This window comes from Jaculus jaculus, chromosome 7 (assembly GCF_020740685.1).
Source record: "Jaculus jaculus isolate mJacJac1 chromosome 7, mJacJac1.mat.Y.cur, whole genome shotgun sequence".
NCBI lineage: Eukaryota > Metazoa > Chordata > Mammalia > Rodentia > Dipodidae > Jaculus > Jaculus jaculus.
The window spans coordinates 35,523,788-35,550,216 of NC_059108.1; the positions used below are offsets into that span (position 1 = coordinate 35,523,788).

The window sequence follows — 26,429 nt, forward strand, 5'->3', positions numbered from 1 at the left end:
GAAGAATTGAACCTGGGTCTTTTGGCTTCATGGGCAAGTGCCTTAACTGTTAATCCATCTCTCCAGCCCTCCTGCTTTTATTAAATATTTATTTTTAAATTTTTATCTGTTTATTTGAGAGAGAGAGAGGAAGAGAGAGAGTGCCAGGTCCTCTAGCCACTGCAAACAAACAAACTCCAGACACATGTGCCACCTTGTGCATCTGGCTTACATAGGTCCTAAGGAATTGAACCTGGGTCCTTTGGCTTTGCAGGCAAATGCCTTAACCAGTAAGCCATCTCTCCAGCCCTACTTTGTTCTTCCTTTCATCTTCCTTCCTTCCTTCCTTCCTTCCTTCCTTCCTTCCATCTGTCCGTCCTTCCTTCCGTCCTTCTGTCCTTCCGTCCTTCATCAAGGTTTCACTCTAGTCAGGCTGACATAGAACTCTGTAGTACAAGCCATTGTTGAACTCACAGCAGTCTTCCTGCCTCAGCCTCCAATGCTGGAATTAAAGGCATGAACCACCACACCCAGCTTACTATCTGTTCTTGAGTTCATTATGACCTCTGTATCATTAGCATTCAAATTGTGTATGAGTCACATAAATTTATTAATTTCCTCATCAGCAGTAATTCTATTTCTGCTGTTTCATATTGCCTAGGGAGCAAGAGCAAAGAAGTTGCTAGATGCTACTTGCCAAGTTGATTAATAGAGGCCACAATCTTTCTTTCTTTTTTTTTTTTTTTTTGGTTTTTCGAGGTAGGGTCTTACTCTAGCCCAGGCTGACCTGGAATTAACTATGTAGTCTCAGGGTGGCCTTGAACTCACGGCAATCCTCCTACCTCTGCCTCCCGAGTGCTGGGATTAAAGGCGTGCGCCACCACACCCGGCCACAATCTTTCTATGTAAGGGGGATAAGCAACTATGATAACCTTGATAATCCTTCTTTAGCTCCAAATCAGAAAACATGAGTTTAGTTAATTGAGTTTTATCTGCAGAATAGGACTTTGGGGAATCAGCTGCAAACTATCTTCACATAAATGGCTATGAGAAAGAAAGAATAGATTTATGGTATCATATTGAGCTAAAATAGTCTCAATGAATTACAGAAAAACACAAGTTTCACTTGTTATCTTATAAGATATAGTCTAGTTATAAAGATAACTAAACCAAATTATCTGAGTTACTCCTTCCTCATGTATACATATATACGTGTACTTAGTAGCATTGACTCTGTTCATTTTTGTGTGTTCTGCCAACTCCTAAGTTCCTGTGCTTATTTCAGATGTTACCGCATAATATTTATTTTAATCACGTAGGTAGAATCTTTGGTGCTGGAGATTGGACTCGAGCCCATATGTGTACTGTGCATATTCTTTACTATTGAGCTACACCACCACCAAGTGTGTGAACTTGAATATCAAGATAATTCAGGATGTTCAAAGGCTTATTTGTGATTAACTAGCTCTATTTCCCTACTATAAGGCTAAAGACTATGGAATGAGGCTATGGATAAACCTGGGCTCAGAATGATAAGTTAGTTCTTTGTTTTTATCATTATGTGTAATAGTGGGAAATTATTTAAGATTAATAAAGATAAGGATTTTTTTTTAAGGTGGGGTTTCACTCTAGCTCAGGTGACCTGGAATTCACTATGTAGTCTCAGGGTGGCCTTGAATTCATGGCAGTCTTCCTACCTCTGCCTCCCAAGTGCTGGTATTAAAGGCATACACCACCACGCCAGGCTAAGGTAAGGATTTTGACGAGTTTATGTTATCTCCTTGAATGAAGGGAGAATATAATTAAGATGAGGTGTTTTCACCTGGAATAGGGGTAGATGGGAACTGAAAACATGGGCATGTTTAAAACTCCAAAGGGGACTTAAAAATCACTTGGGTAAGAAATTATTTTGATAATTGTTCTTTGAGAGAAAGTATTCATTCTAAACAATTTGTTTATAGAGAGATTGGTGGACGGCTACTCATGGTAGAGACTCGACTTCCAAATGATCTGGCTGAGTTTGAAGGAGACTTTTCCTTGGAAGGACTTCGCTTGTGGAAAACAGCATTCTCAGCAATGACTCAGAACCCCAGACCAGGGTCACCCCTTCGTCATAATCAAGCAGTTGTTAGTAAAGGATTGGATAATAACCATAAACTGGTCAAAGATAAAAAAATTATCATTATGCCTTGCAAATATGCTCCAAGTCGACAACTGGTTCAAACATGGCTTCAAGCCAAAGAAGAATATGAACGTTCTAAGAAACTCCCTAAAACTGAGCCAAGTGGGATGGTAAAATTTTCTGAGCACCCCAGCCCTTTAGTTAATCCAGATGACAAACCTGTAGTGTCTCTGCCAGCAGATGGAAGCCCGCATCTACTGCCCATTCTAACACATACCAAGGAAGATGTTGGTAATTCTCACATTGCTTTGCAAGCATCAACAACAGGATGCAGTCAAACTGTCAGTGCAAGTCAGATGTTACTACCAGTTGCTTCTGCAGCTGCTCCCGAAAAAGATCAAGATGATGATAACTATTACGTTAGTTACAGCTCCCCCGATTCTCCAGGTATTCCTCCTTGGCAACAAGCACCTTCTCCAGATTCCAAAGCATTAAGTGGAGATGACAGCCCTTCATCACCAGTAGAAGGGCTGTGTTCCCCAGCTGTTGAGAACTTCTTAAAGCCACAAAAAGATGATGTAGAAAAAAGCCCCTGCAGTGAGGCCATAGTTATTTCTCCAGTTAATGCTAGGGCAAGACCTGGGAAATGTGAGCCACCTTGTCTTCATAGTACACCAATTACACAGAGAAAACTTCTAGAAAGGCTTCCTGAAACAGCTGCTCTGAGCCCTTTATTAACAGGTAAGTGCATAAATAATGGAAAGGCTCCATAATGTTCTTCAAAAATAGATGAAGACATTAAGCCATGTACAAAAATTAGAACTTGATAAATGGACTTTTAGCTAAGCAATTTAAACATTATATCTCATCATGTCTTAGAAAGTCATCACATGGAGACATTTTCATCTTTCTATCATGAAATCTGCTCTCATCATATCTTCCTACCTTCTGGGTAAAATATAGAAACCCTCTCAAAAACTTAACTTCCTGCTGGGCATGGTGGCACACGCCTTTAATCCCAGCACTCGGGAGGTAGAGGTAGGAGGATCACCATGAGTTCAAGGCCACCCTGAGACTCCATAGTGGATTCCAGGTCAGCCTGGACGAGTGAGACCCTACCTCAAAAAAAAAAAAAAAAAAAGGAGGGGGGCTGGAGAATGGCTTAGCAGTTAAACACTTGACTGTGAAGCATAAGGACCCCGGTTCGAGGCTCGACTCCCCAGGACCCACGTTAGCCAGATGCAGGGGCGCATGCATCTAGAATTTGTCTGCAGTGGCTGGAAGCCCTGGCGTGCCCATTCTCTCTCTCTCTGCCTCTCTGTCTGTCTATCACTCTCAAGTAAATAAATAAAAATAAACCAAAGAAAAATTTAAAAACAAAACAAAAAAAAACTTCCTGAACTGATTTCTCTCATTGGCTTTTTTTTTTAAACACCCAAATCTCTACTACCTTGGCTTTTTGTGTGTGTGTATGTGTTGGGTATTACATATACCTAGCTAGCTATGTCCCAGCCCCTTTCCACCTTTGAAAATAAAAACAAAACTTTACATTATCATCTTCACCCTCTGCTAGCACTTCCAGAAACATCCAAAGCCAAATTCATTAAAAGATTCTTCAGTTAATACCTCCATTTCTTTACTTCATTTCTCAGCCTACTTGAATCTGAATTCTGCCCATCATTCCACTGTTTTGTGCCTTACAATAAAAAGTTTCTCAATAAATTTGTAACTGAAGACAATGGATATATTTTCTAATCATGTGCCTTCTAAGCAGCAATTGTCCTTTTGACTGCATGTGTTTTAGGGCTTTTCTCCTCGACTTTCCTCGGAACCATGTCTTAAAATTTATTGTTAGGCATCTAAGTGTTGTGGTTTACTAGTGCTTAAGCCATCTTGATGTTTTTCCCTAAATGATCTAACTCCTCTCCATAGGGTTAACCCAGGTAATTTAGAAATATTTTAGGCTATATAACACTATTCAACTGCCTGTATGGTATTGCTACTTGAATGCTCAGTGGCCCAGGCTACTGTTTTAATTTGCCCATGCTCTTGCACACATTCACTACCTCCTTGCTAACACGTACTCAATGGGCCATAAGTACAAACTCTGGTCTTTCTGTTTTATCTCAATGATGAATAGTTTCATTTCTCAGTCACAACTTAGAAGCAGAATTGATTCGTATTGCCACCTGATTTCCTCAGTAACTGTCCTATGTTTTCTAGTTCATTACCAAGTTCTATTGCTTATCTCCTAAATCACTCAAATCCTTATGTCCATTTTGTCTCTGCCTTTTGCTGAGCTGTCATCCTCTCTTGTCTGGACTTCTGCTGACCTTTGCACCCTCTCCCACAGCATAGCAGTCAGGAGAATCACTATGCATACCTAGGTAGCTACAACTTCAGATTTCAACCTGGAAACACCTAATCCTTACTTGATATTAATTCCCAATTCTCCTTGTTATATATGCTATAGTTATATAGTAGTTCCTCCTTCATCCAGTTTGGCTTTTTGAAGTTTCAGTTATCCACAGATAGCTGTGGTTCAAAAATGTTTAATAGAAAATTCTAGGAATAAGTTTAAATTCTATACCATTCTAATAGTATGATGAAATCTCACACTTTACCTCCCAAGATATGAGCCATCCTTTTGTCCAGTATATTCATAATGTATATGCTACCATCTCATTAGTCAGTCAGTTCATCTCAGGGATCTGATCGACTATAGAATCTGAGTGTTTGTGTGCAAGTAAACATAGTGGCCCGGAGCACAAGAGTAGTGATGCTGAGAATTCATAAGTGACATGGAGAATTCATAAAGTGCTTCCTTTAACTAAGATAGTAAGGATATATTTTGAGGAGAGCACATTCTTGTAGCTTTTACAACAATATTATAATCAGTTACAAAAATACTTAGCTATTTTTAATCTTACTGTGCCTAGTTTATAGAGTAAGTTTTATAGGTAGATATGTATGTATGTATGCATGTGAGGGAACACAGTATAAGTAGGGCTTAATATTATCCACAGACAGCCTTGAAACATAGTCTAGAGACTGTTATAATGATGTGTATTCTGAGTCACTATCTAGAACCCAGAACCCATGACACCAGAAACTTGATGTCTTTTCCTTCTCATGATCTATACTTGATAAATAGTGATGGTAAGTAAATAAATGAAGTATTTCCAAGAATCATGGCTGAAAGATAAAACTCAGTAATTAAAAACTAAATGTTGGGCTGGAGAGATGGCTTAATGGTTAAAGCACTTTCCTGCAAAGCCTAAGGACCCATGTTCGATTTCCCAAGTCCCACATAAGCCAGACACACAAGGTGACTCATGAGCAAGGTTGCACATCACACAAGGTGGCATACACATCTGGTGTTGGATTAAAGTGGCTGGAGGCTCTGGCGCACCAATTCTGTCTCTCTGTGTGTCTGTCTTTCTCTCATCATTAAAAAAAAAGGCCAGTCTGTTGGGCTTGCCTCAAAGAAAACTAAATGTCATATGACCAATATACAGTATAATAATATATTAATTCCTCTGTAAAAATTACACTTTTTATTTTTTAAATATCTTAAATTTATTTTGATGTGTTTAGAGATTGATTTTAATTAATTTCATTTTTAAATTATGAATTCCAAGGAAATTTATAAGAAAGTTCTAACAGGATAGTTAAGTGTTTGGAACAAGAAATTTATAAAAACAAAAGGCAGGTAATTTTTATTTTTTAATTGGCATACAGAGATTTAGAAGCAGGTCATTTTCATATACAACTTAAAAATGAAATTTCTTTCTACAGAGCCAAAAGCCCAGAGGTTGAATAATAAGAAAGAAAGTGATACTGACACTTTTAGAAGAGTATTCTTAACAACACAAAAGAAGGTAACTATACTGAACATATTTATAGATGAGTGGATGAGCCAGTCTTATTGTCACATTTCAGTTAGATAATTGATGATTATATCTCACTTAAAAATTTTTCATTACTTATATTTTCATCATTATTTACATATCCTTCAGACAACAAGAAATTGCCTTTTTTAGTTTTTTTGTTGTTGTTGGGATCTAAAAGATTCTTATATGTAAATACAAATATTACAGAGAAATTGAATATGATAGCCAAAATGTGGATTATGAGGATACAAATACAGTAACTGATTACTGGCAATATCAGAACAGCCAATGACAGCAGAGCTCAAGTAAGTGTTATTTGATCCCACCAAAAGTATATCCTTTTCCTGGGTTTCTTTTTTCTCAAATATAACATAATTTTTTTCAGTTTACTTCACTAAGTTACAAAGGAAAGCACGATTATTTACTATTGAAACTGAGAAGTTATAAATGTCTTCATTGAGATACTAAAAATATGCTAGTATTTACTAAGAATAAAAAGTATATGGTTAAGTATGCATTAGACATGTATGATAGAAATCACTTCAATATTGGCCACTTCTCATACAAGCAATTATATAAGGTGTATTTTACTATTTCTTTGAAGGTTGTGCTTTTGAAAGTTTCATTCATAAAAAGTTGAATTTTAAGCTGCTTATATAGAAAAACAAGTAACAGAGTTGTAGACATGAACCAGCATTCTGGAAAGATGCTTGATTGATTTACAAAGCCTGCAGAAAGACTTAAAAATGGAGGTGGTCATAGTGGTTCAGGCCTGTAATACCAGCTCTTGGGTATTTGAGGCAGGAGGATTGTTACAAGTTTGAGTCTAACCTGGATTACAGTGTGAGATCCTATCTCAAAAAACAAAAAATAACAAAAGGAAATAGGAAGATCCTACTTTATTCTAAATGTTTCAAGATTATTTACATTATTTTATCTTTCAAGTGCATGTAGCACTAGCATAAAGGACAAATGCAGAATTTCAAATCTTTTACAAACCAGCCAATGCAATTGCAGATGTATTTAGTTACTTGCTTATTTTCGAAGAAAAGTCAAGATAAATGTCCATGTGGTATAAATATTAGCTCTCTGTAAAATATTATTTTTAATAGTTGAAGCTTGTAAACTCAAATATCAAAACATGGTTTGCTTACAAATTATATCAGATCTTTTTACTTATATGCAATTAGTAAAGAAAAACTGTTAACAAATTTTTATTCAAGAGACAATATAAATGTATCACTAGTAAACACATCAAGTGTTGATCTAAGTGAGATAATCAAACAAAGAAAATAATTACTCATATTTGTTATGGCAATGTCTTTTTTTGATAGACTCAGTTTGCAGCAGTAAATACCCCAAAGAAAGAGACTTCTCAGATTGATGGACCATCTTTAAACAATACTTATGGTTTCAAAGTCAGCATACAGAACTTACAAGAAGCAAAAGCTCTACATGAGGTAAAGCACAGCATTAAGGCCACTTGCACTGTGTTGAGCTACCAGGCTTATTGTGTAAAGAGGACGAGACCCTGAATCTTGTCCTTGTGAATCTGCACATTGTTGTTTTTATTTACATGTGTGAATGGAAAGAAGTGCAAAGGTGTGTACTAGTTGCTCAGGCTGTTGTGTAATTTCACAACTTTCATAAAACTAATAAATTATTTTGTAGAAACTGAGAGAAAATTTGTATTTGTTAGTTTGGGATTGCTGGTTGGCCTTAGTAGCTATTATATCACATCTCAAATGTATGTTTTTTTACTTTTCTGTTTATTGGCTTAGTAGTTTAGAGTGTACAAGAGGATAAAATAAGAAAAAATTCATATAATCAATATAAAAGACTTTCATATTTCAAGCCATAAGCCAAAAACATTTGGACACCATATTACAAAAATGTACATAAAAAAAGTACATCAGTCACAATGTGTATTGGAAAGAATATGCAGACAAATGTATCATTATAAAATCAACACACATATCTAACTGGCAGTTACACAGGAAGAAGAGGATATTTTATGACGCTTATGTATCTGCTTTTATTTTGGTGGCTACTAACAATGTGTTGCTAAAAACTTAAAATTTAACCTATATAACTAAAGAACTGAATTTTAAATTTTAGTTAATTTAGATTTAGAAACTGATTCTCAACTTATGTATTAGAAAACTTCATTAGTATGTTTAGAACAACATAGGTATATAAAACTACCTTTTTGTTTTGTTTTATTATTATTGACTTGATAAAGAGCCAAACAAAGACAGAGTATGGGCATGCCAGAGAGCCTCCTGCCACTGCCAGTGAATTCCAGATGCATGTACCACTTTGTATGTGTGTGGTTACTGGGGAACTGAATCTTGGGTTGGCAGCTTTGCAACCAAGTACCTTTAGCCTCCGAACCATCTCTCCAGCCCTGTTTTATGTTTTGTTTTGTTTGCTTGTTGTTGTATTTGGTGTTTTTCAAAGTAGAGTTTCACTAGCCCAGGCTAATCTAGAATTCACTGTGTAGTCTCAGGCTGGCTCAAACTCAGAGTGATCCTACCAACTCAGCCTCTCAAGTACATTGGCCACCATGCATGGCTTATTATTTTTTTAATAAATTTTATTTATTTATTTGCAAGCAGAGACAGAGAGAGATTGGTGTACCAGGCCCTCTAGCCACTGCAAACAAACTCCCGATGCATGTGCTGCTTTGTGCATCTGGCTTTACATGGGCACTAGGGAATCAAACCTGGCTCATCAGGATTTTCAGTCAAGTGTCTTAACTGCTGAGCCATCTTTCCAGCCCTGTTTTTGTGTTTTTTGAGACAAGATCTCATTTTATCACAGGCTGACTTTGAATTCGTAACTTCTATCCTCTGCCTCCAAAATGCTGGGATTTCCTAAGTCATACCAGCAATTTCCTCCCCCAGAGGCCATAAGGAGTTCTGTGTTTTTATGCCTCTGGAGAAAATTTTCATACATATGCTTACAATTTTTTAAATATATAGAAGCATATTACATCAATTGGTTTTGTTTATCAATGTGTTATAAGTGACACTTTGATGTTGGGACATAAACTTACTCTTTTGAAAATATTAAACATTGAGCTAGGCGTGGAGGCACATGCCTTTAATTCCTTCACTTGGAAGTTAGAGGTAGGTGGATCACCATGAGTTCGAATCCAAACTGAGAGTACATACTGAATTCCAGGTCAGCCTGAGCTATAGTGAAACCCTACCTCAAAAAAACAAAAAACAAAAAAATTAAACATTACTGAAGATACCATTGTATATGACCTTGATGGCTATCACATATTTTGTTACCAATCTCTAACATGTACCTTTTCACTATTGTTATCTTGAGTGAACATCCTAACTAATTTTTTTTTTACTAAAATGAAATTAATTTTATTTTTAAATTTCCCTAGTGTGTGTTAAAATCCAAGTAATCCTCAAAGTATGAACTTTAAAAAAAAGAAAAGAAAAAAATTCTGGGCTGGAGAGATGGTTCTGCAGTTAAGGCACTTGCCTGCAAACCCTAACAACCTGGGTTCAGTTCCCCAGTACCCACATACTACACAAAGTAGTGCATGCATCTGGAGTTCGTTGGTAACAGCTAGAGGCTCTGGCACATCCATTCTCATTCTCTCTCTGTTTCTCTCTCTTCCTCTCTCTCTCTTTTGCTCTCTCTCTGTTCTCTCTCTCTCTCTCTGTTTACAACTAAATTAAAAGACTTTTTAAGGGCTGGAGAGATGGCTTAGTGGTTAAGCACTTGCCTGTGAAGCTTAAGGACCCCAGTTCCAGGCTCTATTCCCCAGAACCCATGTTAGCCAGATGCACAAGGGGGCACACATGTCTGGAGTTCGTTTGCAATGGCTGGAAGCCCTGGTGTGCCCATTCTCTCTCTGTCTGTTGCTCTCAAATAAATAAATAAAAATTTTAATAAAAAATACTTTTTAAAATTCCCTTTTTAGTTTAAACTACAGGTACAACTAGAGTGTAGTTAACTATGTAAAAAGTGATGGACTGGCCTGGAGAGATGGCTTAGTGATTAAGGCACTTGCCTACAAAACTAAAGGACCCATGTTTGATTCCCCAGGATCCACATAACCCAGTTTCACAAAGTGGCCCATGCTTCTGGAGTTATTTGCAGTGGCTGGAAGCCTTGGTACACCCATTCATAGTCTCTCTCTATCTCACTCTCTCACATTAAAAAAAAGTACAGTCTTGGGGCTAGAGAGATGGCTTAGCAGTTAAGCACTTGCCTGTGAAGCCTAAAGACCCCGGTTTGAGGCTCAATTCCCCAGGACCCACATAAGCCAGATACACAAAGGGGCACACACGTCTGGAGCTTGTTTGCAGTGGCTGGAGGCCATGACACGCCCATTCTCTATCTGCCTCTTTCTTTCTCTGCCTGTTACTCTCAAATAAATAATTTTTTTTAAAGGCCAATCTGTTGGGCTTGCCTCAAAAAAAATTTTTTTAATACTTTTTAAAAAGCTGGGCATGGGGCTGGAGAGATGGCTTAGCGGTTAAGCGCTTGCCTGTGAAGCCTAAGGACCCCGGTTCGAGGCTCGGTTCCCCAGGTACCACGTTAGCCAGATGCACAAGGGGGCGCACGCGTCTGGAGTTCGTTTGCAGAGGCTGGAAGCCCTGGCGCACCCATTCTCTCTCTCCCCCTCTACCTGTCCTTCTCTCTGTGTCTGTCACTCTCAAATAAATTAAAAAAAAAAAAAAAAAAAAAGCTGGGCATGGTGGCACACACCTTTAATCCCAGCACTCAGGAAGCAGAGGTAGGATCACCATGAGTTCGAGGCCACCCTGATACTACATAATGAATTCCACTCGAATTCCTCGAGGAAAAAAAAAAGTGGTAGACTGGTGTGTGTATATATATATGAGTAAGCACTTAGACAAGCCATTCATTTTAAGAATTGAGAGAATTAAGACCAACTGCACATACTTTAGACAAGTGGCTTTATTTCTTGTCATTGAGAAGTTACAGCAGAAATGGCTAAAAAGAAAACCATGACCTGATATAATCTAATCTTGTAAGTCTTATATTTAAGCTGTGGCATTTTTATGGCCATATATTGTATAGTTTTGCATCTGCATTTCCTTAGGGTCTTAGTGAAGCATACATCCTTAAGGATGCATGCCTCAAACACTTCTTTTTTTATTGAGTAGAAACTTTATATGGACACATCATGTGTTAGGACATCATTTCCTTCCTCCCTGTCTCCATTCTGCTGAGAGCCCTCCTCAGTGGGGTTGCTGGTATTCCCCCTGGGATTGTGGATTATAAAATGTGAGATTAGCAGTCAGTCATTGTGGGGATGGGGGCAATGCCTGTGGACATTCCACTCTGTGGCTCTTATGTTCTTTCCGCCCCCTCTTCCTCAAAAGTCCCTGAGCCATTGTGTGTGTTTTAAGTCTACTTTAGTGATGTGCTCTCAGTAGCTTCTGGGCTTCGGCTTCTAATTTTTATTTCCTTTTATAGACACAAAATCTTACTCTAATCAGTGTGGAGTTACATGCTCGAACTAGAAGAGACTTAGAACCAGATCCTGAATTTGACCCAATCTGTGCTCTTTTCTACTGTATCTCATCGGACACTCCACTCCCAGATACTGAACAAACAGAACTCACGGGTGTAATAGTGATTGATAAAGACAAGACAGTCACTGATCAAGGTATTGTTCATTTGTATTAGTGATACTTGCTCACTGCAGGATGAGTCTTGTCTATCTAGTTTTTTTATTTTGTTGTTGTTGTTATTGTTTGTTTTGTTTTGAAACAAGGTTTCATATAGCCCAGGCTGACCTCGAACTTGCTGTGTAACTAAGGCTATCCTTGAACTCCTGATTCTCCTGCCTCCATTTCACAAGAGCTGGGATAACAAGCATGTGGCATCATTCACAGTTTAGAATAAGTTATGACCAAATTGGTCTTAGAGATCCATTTCAAACAAGCAGAAGGACTTGTTTCTCAAATCTTTACTGAGGTTGGGGAAGGAAGCTGGGCATAACATTTTCCTGGATCTCATGCTCCTCACTTGATTTATAGTCAACAGTCAGAAGTAGGCTAAGGATGGGATTCAGTAGTAGAGCACTTCCTGAGCATGTTTGGGGCCCTAGGTGCTATCCTCAGCCACAGGGAGAAATCAGAAGCAATATGATATAAAGATTTTGAGAAAATTTCTAATCTAATTTATAAAATGTTACATCCCTAGTGTGTGTAAAGAATATGCCTTATGGGCTGGAGAGATGGCTTAGCAGTTAAGCGCTTGCCTGTGAAGCCTAAGGACCCCCGTTCAAGGCTCGGTTCCCCAGGTCCCACGTTAGCCAGATGCACAAGGAGGCGCACGCGTCTGGAGTTCGTTTACAGAGGCTGGAAGCCCTGGCGCGCCCATTCTCTCTCTCTCCCTCTATCTGTCTTTCTCTCTGTGTCTGTCGCTCTCAAATAAATTAAAAAAAAAAAAAGAATATGCCTTATATATAATATGCAGATATTTTACTGCTAGTAGAGAATGTGTTTGCTTTAGAAAGTTATATCACTACTGTAAGTTGGTGGTTTAGATGAGACATTTAAGATATTTTCTGTTTCCATGTCTTCCTAATACATGTCATTTTAGTTCAGAGATTATTCCTGTAATGTAACATATAAGCTTCTTAGGAAATACAAATGTTTATAGGCAGTTGTAATGGTGCCCCAGGAGGAAGATGAGCATAGGACAAAACTATATAAGAATTTGAACTTCACAATAGAGCTGGCTCACACCAGCTGATAAACTAATCATTGAATTTTCATGAAGTTTTCAAGAGAATTGTTTTCATTTTGTTAGTTTGAAATCAGGCATGGTGAAAAGTCTTTATGTTATAGAAATAAGCAAGTACTGACACTTCAAGATCTTTTTTTCCTTTGAGGTGGCAATTAAACATTTTCTAGCATTTTAGTAACTAATATTATCTGCTAAGCAAAGCTCTTCCTCTTAGAAAGAACAAACACAAAAACACAGTAATGGAATTTCTTTGTAGGTGATATAGTTTGGCCTGAGAATTTAACAAATGAAATTTATTTATTTAAGAGAGAGAGAGGCAGATAAGAGGGAGAGACAATGGGCGCATCAGGGCATCCAGCCACTGCAGTGTGCCACCTTGTGCATCTGGCTTTATGTGGGTATTAGAGAATTGAACCTGTGTCCTTTGGCTTTGTAGGCAAGTGCCTTAACTGCTAAGCTATCTCTCCAGCCCTGAAAAGGTAAAATTTGAATTTTAGTTAAATTGGGAAAACCTTTTAAGAAAATCTTTAAGGATTTGGATTATAGATTAGTTTTACTTTGAGGGAAGCTTTTCTATCACTTCCTCAAAAGTATAAAGCTGATATTAATTTTATATAATATTATTGCATGATATAATAATGTTATATATAATAAACATTTTATTTCTTAGATATCAGATATCAGACCCCATTACTTATCAGATCTGGAATTACAGGATTAGAAGTTACCTATGCTGCTGATGAGAAGGCACTCTTTCAAGAAATTACAAATATAATAAAAAGGTATTATCTTGTATTTTCTGATATTTTTCAGTCTTTCTTGTTCGGTCAGTTTCCTGCTACTGTGCATAATATGTAAGTAAAGATATAAAAGAAGAAGAGAGTCCTTTCCTGTGACCTTTGAAAGTAGATTATCAGTCCAGGAAAGATTGTTATACTCAGTTTCCCACCACTATTCCCATCAGATAAGGACCAAGAAAAGCTATATATATTCTGTTGTCAACACTAGGGATGGGGGTCCAGAGGGGGAAATATTTCCTTACCTTACGACTTCCCAGTTGGATTTTAGGATGATTTTTCTGTGAAGGTAAGGTAATGGGACTGTGTGCTAATGTTAAATTGTATTACTCATTCAAGTAAGTTTCTATAGAATAAGATTTTTTTTTTCCTGTAAGTTTAAATAATTAGAAGTTAGTGACCATTTTAGTATTGATTTGGGGTGTTGTTGTTTTTTTTATTTAGCTTGAGTTTTGTTTTTGACTTTAGTAATTGATTTTTGTTGGTAGTAAAATCTTTGTCAGAATTTATTAATAGATTATTTTAAGCAAAACTATTTTAATAGTGAAATAATCAAGTGGCTTTTGCACTTCCTTAAGAGTATAACTCCATTAGTCATGGGCTTTCTTTTCTTTTTTTTTTTAAAAAAGCACTTATTTATTTACATGAGAGGGAAAGAGGCAGAGAGAATGGGCAAGTCAGGGCCTTCAGTCACTGCATACAAACTCCAGATGCATGTACCACCTTGTGCTTCTGGCTTATGTGGGTCCTGGGGAATCATACCTGGGTCCTTGGGCTTTGCAGGCAAGTGCCTTAACCACTAAGCCATTTCTCCTGCCTGGCCTTTCTTAATAATGCTTCACCTTCAAGGACCTTGAGCTTTCTACATATTGGACTTGGGTTTTTAAATGTCCACAGTGAGCTAGACAGTACTTTCTAGATGCTGACATACAGATAAATTGTTCTTGATGTTACTGTTTATCCCTTCCTATTCTGCCTCCCAGTTAATTTCTTTCTCATAAAGTTTGAAATCATGTTCTGCGTTAAAGATCAAGGTGGTATTCTATAAACTTGGCATCTAATTAAATATCAGAGAGCTTGATATAAGCCATTTTGAAAATTAGAGAACCAGGAAAAGCGTTTTCTGAAAAACCAAATTCAGTTATATAACAGTATGTCAAAAATGGTGTGCGACAGCCATCATTCTAGGGAGTAAAAAAGAAAGATTGTGTTTTACTTCTGTATCACTGATGACTGAATGGACTCCTGTCCATTTAAGCTCTCTATTGTCAGTCCAACCTTATATCTGTTCATTGAAGTTGCCATCTGCCTATGAGGTGCTTTTAGTATCCGTATCCATATATTTATTCTTGCAAACAGGTTAGCAAATGGAACATGTAAGCACTTGAGTCAAAACCATTTTGTGTGCCACCACATATCCAGTAATTTCATGTTTACTTGTCTTCTCCTTAGGCATATTCCTATTAACAGTTTACCTACCAATACTGAATTTCATCAGCTGTTTGTGAGTGTAGTAGCCTTAACTGTCCATAAAATGAATTACACAGTACTGAGGGAAATATATGGAAACTATTAGAAATTAATCGAAAGGAAAGAAAATGTTTAATACCAACATTTCAGTTCTCTGTCTTTCATTTATCAGCATAAACCACCTGCAAAGAGATGATTTCATTCTTTCTCCTCATTTTTGAGTACTTTCTCAGTACAAATTGTGGTATCATCTCATTCTCTATGTTTGTCTTGAACAACTTATCTTGGAATCTTTGTTTTCTGCATCTGAAAAATAAGTAATATATGAGAATTAAGTAAGTTAATGTCTATAAAGTTTTTAAGCTGGGGCTTAACAATTAGTACTTAAAAGTGGATGAAATTAAGCCAGGCATAGTGGCTTACTACTGTAATTCCAATACTCAGGAGGCTGAGACAGGAGGATAAAATAGACAGACAGACAGACAGAAAGATGATAAATAGATAGATAGGTAGATAGATAAACAATCACTGATTTTTTAAGTTCTTGGTAGAACTATTGTTTTTACTGTCAGAACATGACTATAACTACTTTTGTCTCTTTCCCATGCAATTTTCCCTTTGAAGTAAGTCTTCCTGTTTATTTTACCTTATAGTATACATAATTTTTTTTTATATTGGTCCAAAGAGGAGCCACAAAGTAATTTCTTCTGAGTTCAATGCAAGTGGTCAGTTTTAACTTTCTCAGTACAATTTGTAACTACAGTGAGTGCCTTTTCCTCCTAGATTCTCATGCTTGCCTTCCCTATATTAATCCCATTCTATTAATATTTCAGTCTATTAAACTGAATCATTTTCCTTTTAGAGGACAGAATTGCCATTCCTTAGGCATTACTTTGTATGAGAACCAAACCATTGCTAAAATTGCAAGTGTTTTAACTTTCTCAGCCTTGGAACTATTTAAGAGCAGAATAGGTTAGAGGAAGAGACATAACACTTTAGTGGTCTGGTGGGTCTTCCTCCAAAAACCATGACCACACGTGCTTCATACTCTCCATTGCTTCAGTGCCGAGTGCCTGCCTCCCATCCTAGATGTCATCAGCCTCTCTCCCAAGTCAGTCAACAAATGCACTCTTAGTAAAATTAAGCTCGTTTTCAAAAGTAATTTAAATCAAGTACTCTAGCTATCTATTACTTCTTATAAAAGACCTTCTGTAGGGACCATTGTATCACCCCTTCTCATAGGGAAGAGTAGAAGTTTTTAGGTTTCTACCTTCTATCATGAAGAAATGGTTCTCTGTAAAGATCCAAATGTAAGGTTTTCTGGCTTTTTTTTTTTTTTTTCTTCTTCTTTCTTTAGGTATGATCCTGATATTCTGCTAGGATATGAGATTCAGATGCATTCCTGGGGCTACCTCTTACAAAGAGCTGCAGCTTTAAGTGTTGACTTATGTCAAATGATCTCCCGAGTTCCAGGTATGTAGAGTTGTGAGTGTTTTCTATTAAACATTTTCTTTCCTTTCGATTAATTTCTAATAGTTTCCATATATTTCCCTCAGTACTGTGTAATTCATTTTATGGACAGTTAAGGATACTAGACTCACAAACAGCTGATGAAATTCAGTATTGGTAGGTAAACTGTTAATAGGAATATGCCTAAGTGTTTTCTATTTAAAAATACAGTGTAGGGGCTAGATATTTTAGCAGTTAAGTGCTTGCTTGTGAAGCCTAAGTACCCTAGTCAGAGGCTTGATTCCCCAGGCTCTACGTTAGCCATATGCACAAGGGGGCACATGCCTCTGGAGTTCGTTTACAGTGGCTGGAGGTCCTGGCACACCCATTCTTTCTCTCTCTCTCTCTCTCTCTCTCTCTCTCTCTCTCTCTCCCTCCCCCTCCCTCACCACCTTTCTCTCTGTCAATCTGAAATAAACAAAAAAACAATCTAAAGACAAGATGTTTAAAGAATATTGTTACTCTAATTCAGTTTTAATACTAAATTGTTGTAAGTTCTAACTATAACTCCATTACTGAAAAAAAGTAAAAGGGGTCCAGTGAAATGGTTTTTAAGGAAATACCTCAGCTTTTCACCATCTTTAGGGATAAGCCTCTGAATACTCAGGAGAGGCTACACTTTTTTTAATTCGTTGTAACAAGCCAGGCATATAACATGTAGCAGAATGATTGAAAGTTCATGTCCTGCAGCTAGAGGGCTTAGCAGTTGTTGTAGTCAGGTTCGCATTGCTGGTAGAAGTGACCCAACCAAGAGCAGCTTGTGGGGAAAAGAGGTCTATTTTGGGTTATAGGCTCCAGGGGGAAGTTCCATGATGGCAGGGAAAATGACAGCATGAGCAGAGGGTGGAATCACCCCTTGGCCAACATAAGGTGGACCATAGCAACAGGAGAGTGCCAAACACTGGCATGGGGAAACTGGCTATATCGCCCGTAAGTCTGCCCCCAACAATAAACTCCCTCCAGGAGGCATTAATTCCCAAATCTCCATCAGCTGAGAACCTAGCATTCAGAACATCCAAGTGTATGGGGGACACCTGAATCAAACCACCACCTTCCACCCCTGACCCCCACAAACTGAGATCTGTACATGATATAAAATACAGTGCACTCAGTATGACTTTAAGAGTCCCCATAGTTTTTAACAATCCCAACAACACTCCAAACATTCCTGCAATCCAAGGTCCTTCAACTGAGCCATAATACCAAAAAATCCCCCAAAAGTTCCTAATGGCACAGAATAAACATTTACACTGCAAAAGATGGCACTGGGCATAGCAAAGAAATATTCAAGCAATACATGATTTAAATAGTGCAAACACCAAACTCTGTAGCTCAGTCAAACAACTCTAGCCAAGTCGCCAAGTCTCCAAGTCTAATAATTCTAACCAGCAACAAGTCTCTGGAGTTCCAACTCTGCCCCTCCAGCTAGGCTACTCACAGTCCTGGAAAACTTCACTGGGGCCAGCAGCTTTCCTTAGCAGCCATCTCATTGTTCCAGCATCTCCACTGGGTCTCCACTGTAATCCATGGTTCATCCTCATGGCTCCATCGGTTCTCCATGCAGGCAGTCCTGCTTGACACTGCCCATAGCCATTTCCAAAATAGCCATGTTGCAAACTCAATGATCCTCTTTCCTGCATTTCTTATACTCCACAATACCAGGTAGGGTGCCAATTTGTTAATCCAGGGGGGAAATATGACTTTGAAGAACAGGACACTTCCTGAGCACTCAGGCCCCTTTAAAAGAGTCTACATTCCTCCTGTTGCCCCAGTGCAGGTCAGCTGACCCAGTCTCAAAGGTTGTAATCTCTCAATTGTAGCTAAATGGGCAGCAGTTCACCCAAAGATTTTTTTTTTTTTTTGGTGCCATTTCCCTGTGCTCACACCACTTCATTTCTACGCAAAGCAATTCTGCACAACTTCTCAGGGCATGGGCATAACAGCAAGCTTCTCACACAAACTGCTACCCCAGTCCAGGCAAAGCTCTTTCTCACCCTCATAAGCCAAACCTCACAGTCCATAGTTCTTACTGCATTCAGGTCTTTCAACTCAGACCCAAATGGTCCATCAAGCTGTACTTACAGCACTTCAAGGCATTTCTTAGGCCAAAATTTCAAATCCTTTCACATTCCTCTTGAAAATCAGCTTCAAAGGCCAAAGCCACACAGTCAGGTATCTGTCAGCAACCCCACTCCTGGTGTCACTTTACTGTTGCAGTCAGGTTCTCAGTGCTGGTAGAAATCACCTGACCAAGAGCAGCTTGTAGGGAAAAGCAGTTTATTTTGGCTTACAGGCTTGAGGGGGAAGTTCCATGATGGCAAAGAAAATGACAGCATGAGCAGAGGGTGGACATCATCCCCTGGCTAAGGGACAACAGGAACAGGAGAGTGCCAAATACTGGCATGGGGAAACTGGCTATAACACCCATAAGCCCACCCCCAACAATACACTCCCTCCAGGAGGCATTAATTCCCAAATCTCCATCAGCTGAGAACCTAGCATTCAGAACATCTAAGTTTATGGGGACACCTAGTCAAACCACCACAGCAGTTAAAATGCTTGCCTGCAAAGCCTAAGGACTCATGGTTGACTCCCCAGAACCCATGTAAGCCAGGCACAAGGCGATGCATATGCACAAGGTGGCACATATGTCTAGAGTTCAGTTGTAGTGGCTGGATGCCCTGGTGTACCAGTTCTCTCTCTTTCTCTTTCTCACTTTCTCTCTCTTATTAGAAAAAATGGGAAAAAAGTCCATGTCCTGGATGAGGGATATAGCTGAGTGTTTGCCTAACATACTTGAGATCCTGAGCTTAATCCCTAACATCACAGAAGGGATGGAACAAAGGGAGGGAGGGAAAAGGAAAAGTCACATTCATTCAGAATCACTGCTGAAACTATCTTTATAAGGCAATATGGTGCAACGGAAAGGGTGTAGTTAGTAAGATTGTATAAAATACAGATTCTGGAGAAAGACTGCTTAGATTCAAATTCTGGCTAGTGTCTATCTTGCGTAGTCTCAAGCAAGTTATTCAGTTGATCCTTTTCTCAGTTTACTCATCTGTAAAATAGAGGTAATAATAGAATTTACAAGGTGATTACTAACAGTGCGTTAAAACAGAGTGGACATTAAATAAGTGTTTTTGCTAAGTGATAAAATAAAGGAAAAATTTAAACATTCACTCGTTAGCATAAACAAATAAATAGTTGTATTGGGTGACATGCTGAGAATTTGCTATAATGCAAAATTAAACTTACAGTAGGTTTGTTGAAAGAAATAATACTTATAAAGTTCCTAGAACATAATAGTTGTATAGTATTATTTATTATTCCAGAGCCTCTAGTTAACAGTATTCATCTGTGTCAACTGTATGTATATCTGTATCAGAATCATTTTAATTTCTATTCTAGATAAAAACATCGCACAAGAAACTAGAGTCAGCTGTATTTGCTATGAAGAACTTTTAAAGTTTTCCATGAGCAATTAACAATTTTGTCTTGAGTATGTCAAGCTCAAGAGAATTAGGTATATTAAAAACTATTAAGCTGGAGAAATGGGTTTGTGGTTAAGGTGCTTGCCTGCAAAGCCAAAGGACCTGGGTTCAACTCCCCAGTACCCATGTAAAGTCAGATGCACAAGATTGCACATGCATCTGGAGTTGATTTGCAGTAGAAGCCCTGACATGCCCATTCTCTCTCTGTCTGCCTTTCTTATCTCTTAAATAAATAAAATGTTTTAAAATAAATTTTATTTTATAAACTATTTTTCCCCAAGAAATAACCAGTTTAACAATGATTTTTTTTTTTTTTTTTTTTTTTTGAGACAGGTTCTCACTATACCTCCCAGGTTGGTTTTAACTCAGTCTCACTGCATCTGCTGCCTGCCTGCTAGGATGACAGGCAGGGACAACATGCCTAGCAACAGTGGACATTTCTCATGCTAAAATCAAAGAAATGCTATAGTATTTAGTATTAATAAAAATACCAACCAAAATTACCAAATGCACAGAAAAAAATGTTTATTATTTAGGTATATATCCATCCCTCAGTATCCTAGGTTCAGTTTCCATGGAGGCAGCTAACCACAGATCAAAATTAATTTTTTAAATGCATCTCTACTGACTTTCCTGGCATTAATCTCAAACAGTGCATCACAACAACTATTTTTACATTGTTCTAGGTATTGTAAGTAATCCGTGACTCAGGCATACTGCGGTGCATAAGTTTATACAAATGTTCAGCCATTTTATATTAGAGTTGAGCTTCACATATTTTGGCATCTGTAGGATATCCTGGAACTAATCCTCTGTACCAGGGACAGTTATTTATACTACATAGAAAGAGAAAGAGTATATTTTGGGGTGAATTTATTTCACAAAATTTCTTTGTAATTTAAGAAAGAAAAGTTGCTTTCATTAGTCACAATAATGAATGTAAGTAGACTGGATTGCATTTTTGCCTTTAATCTTCATTTATAATTTTTTATTATTCTCATTTTCTCTGGTGTAATTTACCCTAAAGCTTGTTTCTCTGAGTGCTGACACAGTCTGCATTCATCTTCATAGATGACAGAACTGAAAACAGATTCTCAGCTGAAAAAGATGACTATGGGTCAGATACAATGAGTGAAATAAATATTGTTGGCAGGATTACACTCAACCTTTGGCGAATCATGAGAAATGAGGTAAGGTGTTTTGTCTAAATTTTGGGGAATAAGATTAAATCAGCATAACAGTTTAATCATTTTAGAATATTAGTACAGCTTATTCTGCTTTTTGTGAATTGCTTTTGTTATTCTTAAGTTACAAGGTACTACTTTCTACAGTGGTAAACTACAGAAGAATTACACTTTAATGTTAACAATTTTAATTATTTTTTGTCTAACTTAATAATCTGAAAAATGTATAATATACATGTAACTGTAACTTTAGCTCTCAGGAACTAATGGCAGGAAAATTATGAATTCAGAGCCCTGTTGGGTTGGGTTTTATGGTGAAATGACAGACAGACAAATAAATAATGTATAGCCTTAATAAAATATTGTGGCACTTGTGGTTTATATTGTATGACTTCATCGTTTTCTGCAGTTAAGGCTGAATGAATTCTACTTGGCCCTGTTTATTATAGTAAGAAAATCTACTCTAGACTTGACAAGAAATTTTTCATACTATGTATATTTAATTACTGGACCAAATTAATAAGATAAATTGGAGCAACAATATTTGGAAATAATTAATAGAAACATCCCATGGGGCTGGAGAGATAGCTTAGTGGTTAAGGTGCTTGCCTGTGAAGCCTAAGAACTCATGTTCAAATCTCCAAGTCCCACATAGCCAGATGCATAGTGACATAAGCACATAAGGTCGCACATGAGCAAGGGGCACATGTGTCTGGAGCTCATTTGCAATGGTTGAAGGCCCTGGAGCACTCATTTTCCCCCTCTCTCTCAAAAATAAATAATAGTAATAATAATAAACCAATGGAGGGTTTGAGGATTTCTGTTGAACAATCTCAACACATTTTCCCATTAATTTGCAGTCCCTTAAAGAAATAGTTCTTGGGCTGGAGAGATGGCGTAGCGGTTAAGCGCTTGCCTGTGAAGCCTAAGGACCCCGGTTCGAGGCTCGGTTCCCCAGGTCCCACGTTAGCCAGATGCACAAGGGGGTGCACGCGTCTGGAGTTTGTTTGCAGTGGCTGGAAGCCCTGGTGCACCCATTCTCTCTCTCTCTCTCCCTTTATCTGTCTTTCTCTCTGTGTCTGTCGCTCTCAAATAAATAAATAAATAATGGACAAAAAATATTAAAAAAAAAAAAAGAAATAGTTCTTTCACACACACATTCCCAAATGTATATATCTGTATGATTGTCTAGGTAGTACTTATGATGAGATCGGGCACTTTCAGGGTGGTATGGCCGTAGACTGGATAGTATTTAAATCTTAGAAGTTTGATTTCTTTAACTGAAGTACAAAGATACATACACAATTCATTCTGTTCTTAGATTTTGGACTTCGCATAATGTCAGCTAGAATGTTCCTTTGCTTTCGTTTGGTCACTCTTGCACATTAAGTCTACTAGATGAGGGAAAACCCCTTGTCTCTTATTTCCTCTTTGTACAATACGTGTGAAGTTATGCTAACATTTCATCTAATTTGAAATTGAACATTACATGATCCTGCTAGAGGCCCTTGTGCTCCAGTTCCCCCTCTTTCCCTCCCTCCCTCCCTCCCCCTCTCTCTCTCTCTCTCTCTCTCTCTCTCTCTCTCTCTCTCTCTCTCTCTCTCTCTCTCGATCTAAACATTTTTTTAAAAACCCTTTATTTGAGACATTTACATAATCCTCTAATACCATTTCCCTTGTCTGTCATTCCTCTCCACTGAACTAATTCCCTCCCTCTTCTTTCCAACTATTCCCTCTTCTATTTTTTTTCATTTTTGCTTTTGTATGTGTGTACAATATGTGGGTGTGGTGTGTTGGGCCATTCCCCATGCATGATGTTGCATGGACGACACTCGCCCGCAGTGAGCAGAGCAGATTGTTGAATGTCCTACTCCATCACTCGTCTAGCTGGTTTTTGTTTTGAGCCAGTCTCTTGACTGATTGCCGACCTTGCAGGACTCTGGTGTTTCTGCTGCTTTGCAGGACTGGGATTACAGGTGCTTGTGGCCGTGTCCAGCTGTTTACATGGAATCTGGAGGTTTGAACTCTGGCCCTCATGCTTGTGCAACCAGCTCTCCAGCCCTCTCTTTTTATTTTGATATCTTTTTCGTCCTCCTCCATCATCCATGACAACAATTTGATGGGCTCGGTATTATTCAGGTCTTACGCAAATAACAGCTGCTGTGAGTTCATGATTGCAACTGCCACTTTGTGTCTGGAAGACAATGTTCCAAAGCACTCCTCCCCATCCTTTCACTCTCACATTCTTTTTACCACCTCTTCCACCCTGTGCCTTGAAGGGTGTGATAGAGATGTCTCTTTGAGTGCTGAACACTCAACTGTCACTTAGCACTTTCATGAGTTTTGAGTCTTTCTGGTAGTCACTGCCATCTGAAAAGGGAAGCTTCTCTAACCAAAAGCAAAAGCAGCACTAATGTATGGGCATAACCATAAATAATTACATGCCTAGCTTTTTATGTGGGTTTTAGGAAAACAGACTTGACTGTCTGTAGCACAACAGACCCTCATGCTTAAGTGGCATGTGCTTTTAACCATTTAGCCATTTCCACAACCCTATTCTCACATGTTTTAAATGAAAATTATCTCTGACAATGCTCATAAAATCCTGAATGTGCTTTCTGAGGGAAGTTGTGACTTGTATCTTAAGCTGTTTTTGAAATGTCAGGAGTTATGACTTTGGATGGAAGCTGGCTTTGACTATGGTCTTTATACTAGAGATTCAAGTTCTGTTTTCATGTTTTCTGGATTTGAATAGTTCTAGAGGCTCCTTTCTGTCATGCGTACATGAGTATTATGTTGGGAAGGGGTACTATGATGTGTGTGTGTAGGTCAGAAGACAACTTTTGGGTGTCATCCTCACCTTCCACCTCGGCTTGAGGCAGGCTGTCTTTGTTGTTTGTTGCTGTGTTCTCCAGAGTAGCTGGCCTGTGAGTTTCTGATATAGTGTCTCCACCTCCCATCCTAATGCAGGCATGCTGGAATTATAGGCACACTACTATGTCTTTTATAATGGTTGCTGGGATCCAAACTCCAGTACTCATGCTTACATGCAAGCACTTTAGTCACAGAGCCATCTCTCCAGCCCCTCTATCTTTTATTTGTATCTGTCTCACTGGACTTGAATCATTAGTGACTAACACAATGCCTCGTACATAATGATGAGTATTAGATTTTTGTTACTTGCTTAAATGACAATGCATGACTTTCCTGGAACATTAAATATACTCACAAGCCTTCTGCATTATCAATTGCTAGAAGTGCTCTTAAGGCCACGTAAGTCCCAGGATAGCTATGAATTGGCCCAACACATATGTAAATTATATTATGTTGCAGAGTCAAAGTTGTACTTTTACCAGGTGGCTTGGGAACAGCCTGATTCAGTTCAGCAAATATTGAATGCCGTCAGTAGTCTACCAACGGGGACCTAGTTTTAGGTAAAGTAAGAGCATAGCTGATTCCTTTGTTGTAACAGGCATGAGGCAGAATAAATATATGGTGCGTGGTGGCAGATCTACAAATGTGGCAATGCAGAAGTTCTCTGGTCATTGCTGTAGTTCTGTCATGTGCACATTCGCAGCACTCAGCCAAGAGTGTAGATGATACACTTGAAGAGTGGAAGATAGTTACCTAGGAAAATCTGAGGGTGAATAATTAAGGAAATAATGATGTAAATGTTGAGCAGCATAAGAGTCTATTTGAGATTTGCTTTAGGAAATTAAAATGATACCTGCCAAACTTGTTTGACTTCAGATTCAAGTACAGAATAGCAAGGTTTGATACATGTTTGATTTTTCCCTTTCCTTGAGGAACCTGGTTATCTATATGGTGACATTATTCTCTTATTGTCTTCCTCATTATTTTCTTCTTTCCTCCTCACCTGAATTCCTAGAAAGCCATTTAGTCTTATGCTTCACATCATTAATTTGTTTGTGTGTTTTATGTGCATGTGCTTATATATGTGGACCTGTGTATGCAAGTGGCACATGCATCTATGTCCACATGCATGTGGAAGCTGGAGGTTGATGTTAGGTATCTCCTGGAGCTTACCTGTTCATCTAGACTAGCCAGCCAATAAGCCCCAGGAATCTGAACTCAGGTCTTCATTAACCTGACTTTTTATATGTGTTCTATTTACTGTGTTCACTGTGGGTTTTCATTCTGCTATTAATAGTTTTCTCATTTAAACTTGCTGGCTTTTTACCTCATCCCATTGCTTATTTAGCTTGCTGCACACCATGAGGGGGGGGGAGAAAGAGAGATAATGAATATAAGTACTTCTATTGAAGGATACTATTGTTCTGGGTACTGTAGATTATAGATTATAGATCTGGAAAATTGTCTATGTCCAGTATGCTATACATAGTTTTGAATTAATTATGGTTCAATTGTAACACAAATAATTTTTCCAGTTAGATTTCATATCTTCTGTGAAAAGTTTAAAGTTATATAGGATCTTTTAGAACCAAAGTTTCTTCTTTTTTTAAGGTGGCTCTAACTAACTACACCTTTGAAAATGTGAGTTTTCATGTTCTTCATCAGCGGTTTCCCCTGTTCACCTTTCGAGTCTTGTCAGATTGGTTTGATAACAAGACAGATCTATACAGGTAATATTTTACAGCTCAAAATTCCCTATATGTTCTGTACAATATGTTCATTCATCTATATTGCTCTGTTACCTTGAAGAATATATCTGTCCACTATGTAATCAAAGATACACCCAAGAAATAGCCACGATAAATTTGCAGGTATACCCATAGCCTAACCATCCAGGTTAAATATTATTATTTATGTTATTGTAGGTTACTTTTGCCAGTTAATTTATCCTTCTAACTTTTTAAAATAATTTTATATGTGTAGATTATGTATTTTGATCATGCCTACTGGCTTCTTTAAAGAAACTCAGCATAATTACTCGAGATTCAATATATTGCATGCTAGTGGTTTTCATTGTCTAGGAGCACTCAATTATATGAAGTTGACTGTGTTTATCCATTTACCTGCCAGTGGTCATTTGTGTGGCTTGTAGCCAGTATGGATAAACTGTAAAAAATATGTATGCAACTCTTCATATAAGCATATGCATTCATTTCTATATGACTGGAATTGCTAGGTCACCTAGCATCTGTTAACTACATAGCTTTTAACTTTCTGTGTAGCCCAGTCTGGCCTCAATCTTAGGATCCTCCTCTCTTAGCCTACCCAGTGCTAGGATTATAGGCAGACATTAT

At 38.0% G+C, this 26,429-nt stretch overlaps 1 protein-coding gene across 5 annotated transcripts in view; it reads left to right on the forward strand.

The window, feature by feature from the left end:
• Positions 1–26,429, forward strand: part of Rev3l (REV3 like, DNA directed polymerase zeta catalytic subunit) — a 161,266-nt gene that overhangs the window by 101,135 nt on the left and 33,702 nt on the right. For 4 of the 5 annotated variants that reach the window (XM_045155227.1, XM_045155228.1, XM_045155231.1 and 1 more), the window contains exons 14-21: positions 1,941–2,842; positions 5,900–5,982; positions 7,329–7,454; positions 11,470–11,662; positions 13,421–13,532; positions 16,375–16,490; positions 21,089–21,207; positions 25,687–25,805. In XM_045155227.1, coding sequence (XP_045011162.1) covers positions 1,941–2,842; positions 5,900–5,982; positions 7,329–7,454; positions 11,470–11,662; positions 13,421–13,532; positions 16,375–16,490; positions 21,089–21,207; positions 25,687–25,805 — 1,770 coding nt within the window. The remainder of the gene's footprint in view (positions 1–1,940; positions 2,843–5,899; positions 5,983–7,328; positions 7,455–11,469; positions 11,663–13,420; positions 13,533–16,374; positions 16,491–21,088; positions 21,208–25,686; positions 25,806–26,429) is intronic. The other variant, XM_045155230.1, reaches the window with a different exon arrangement.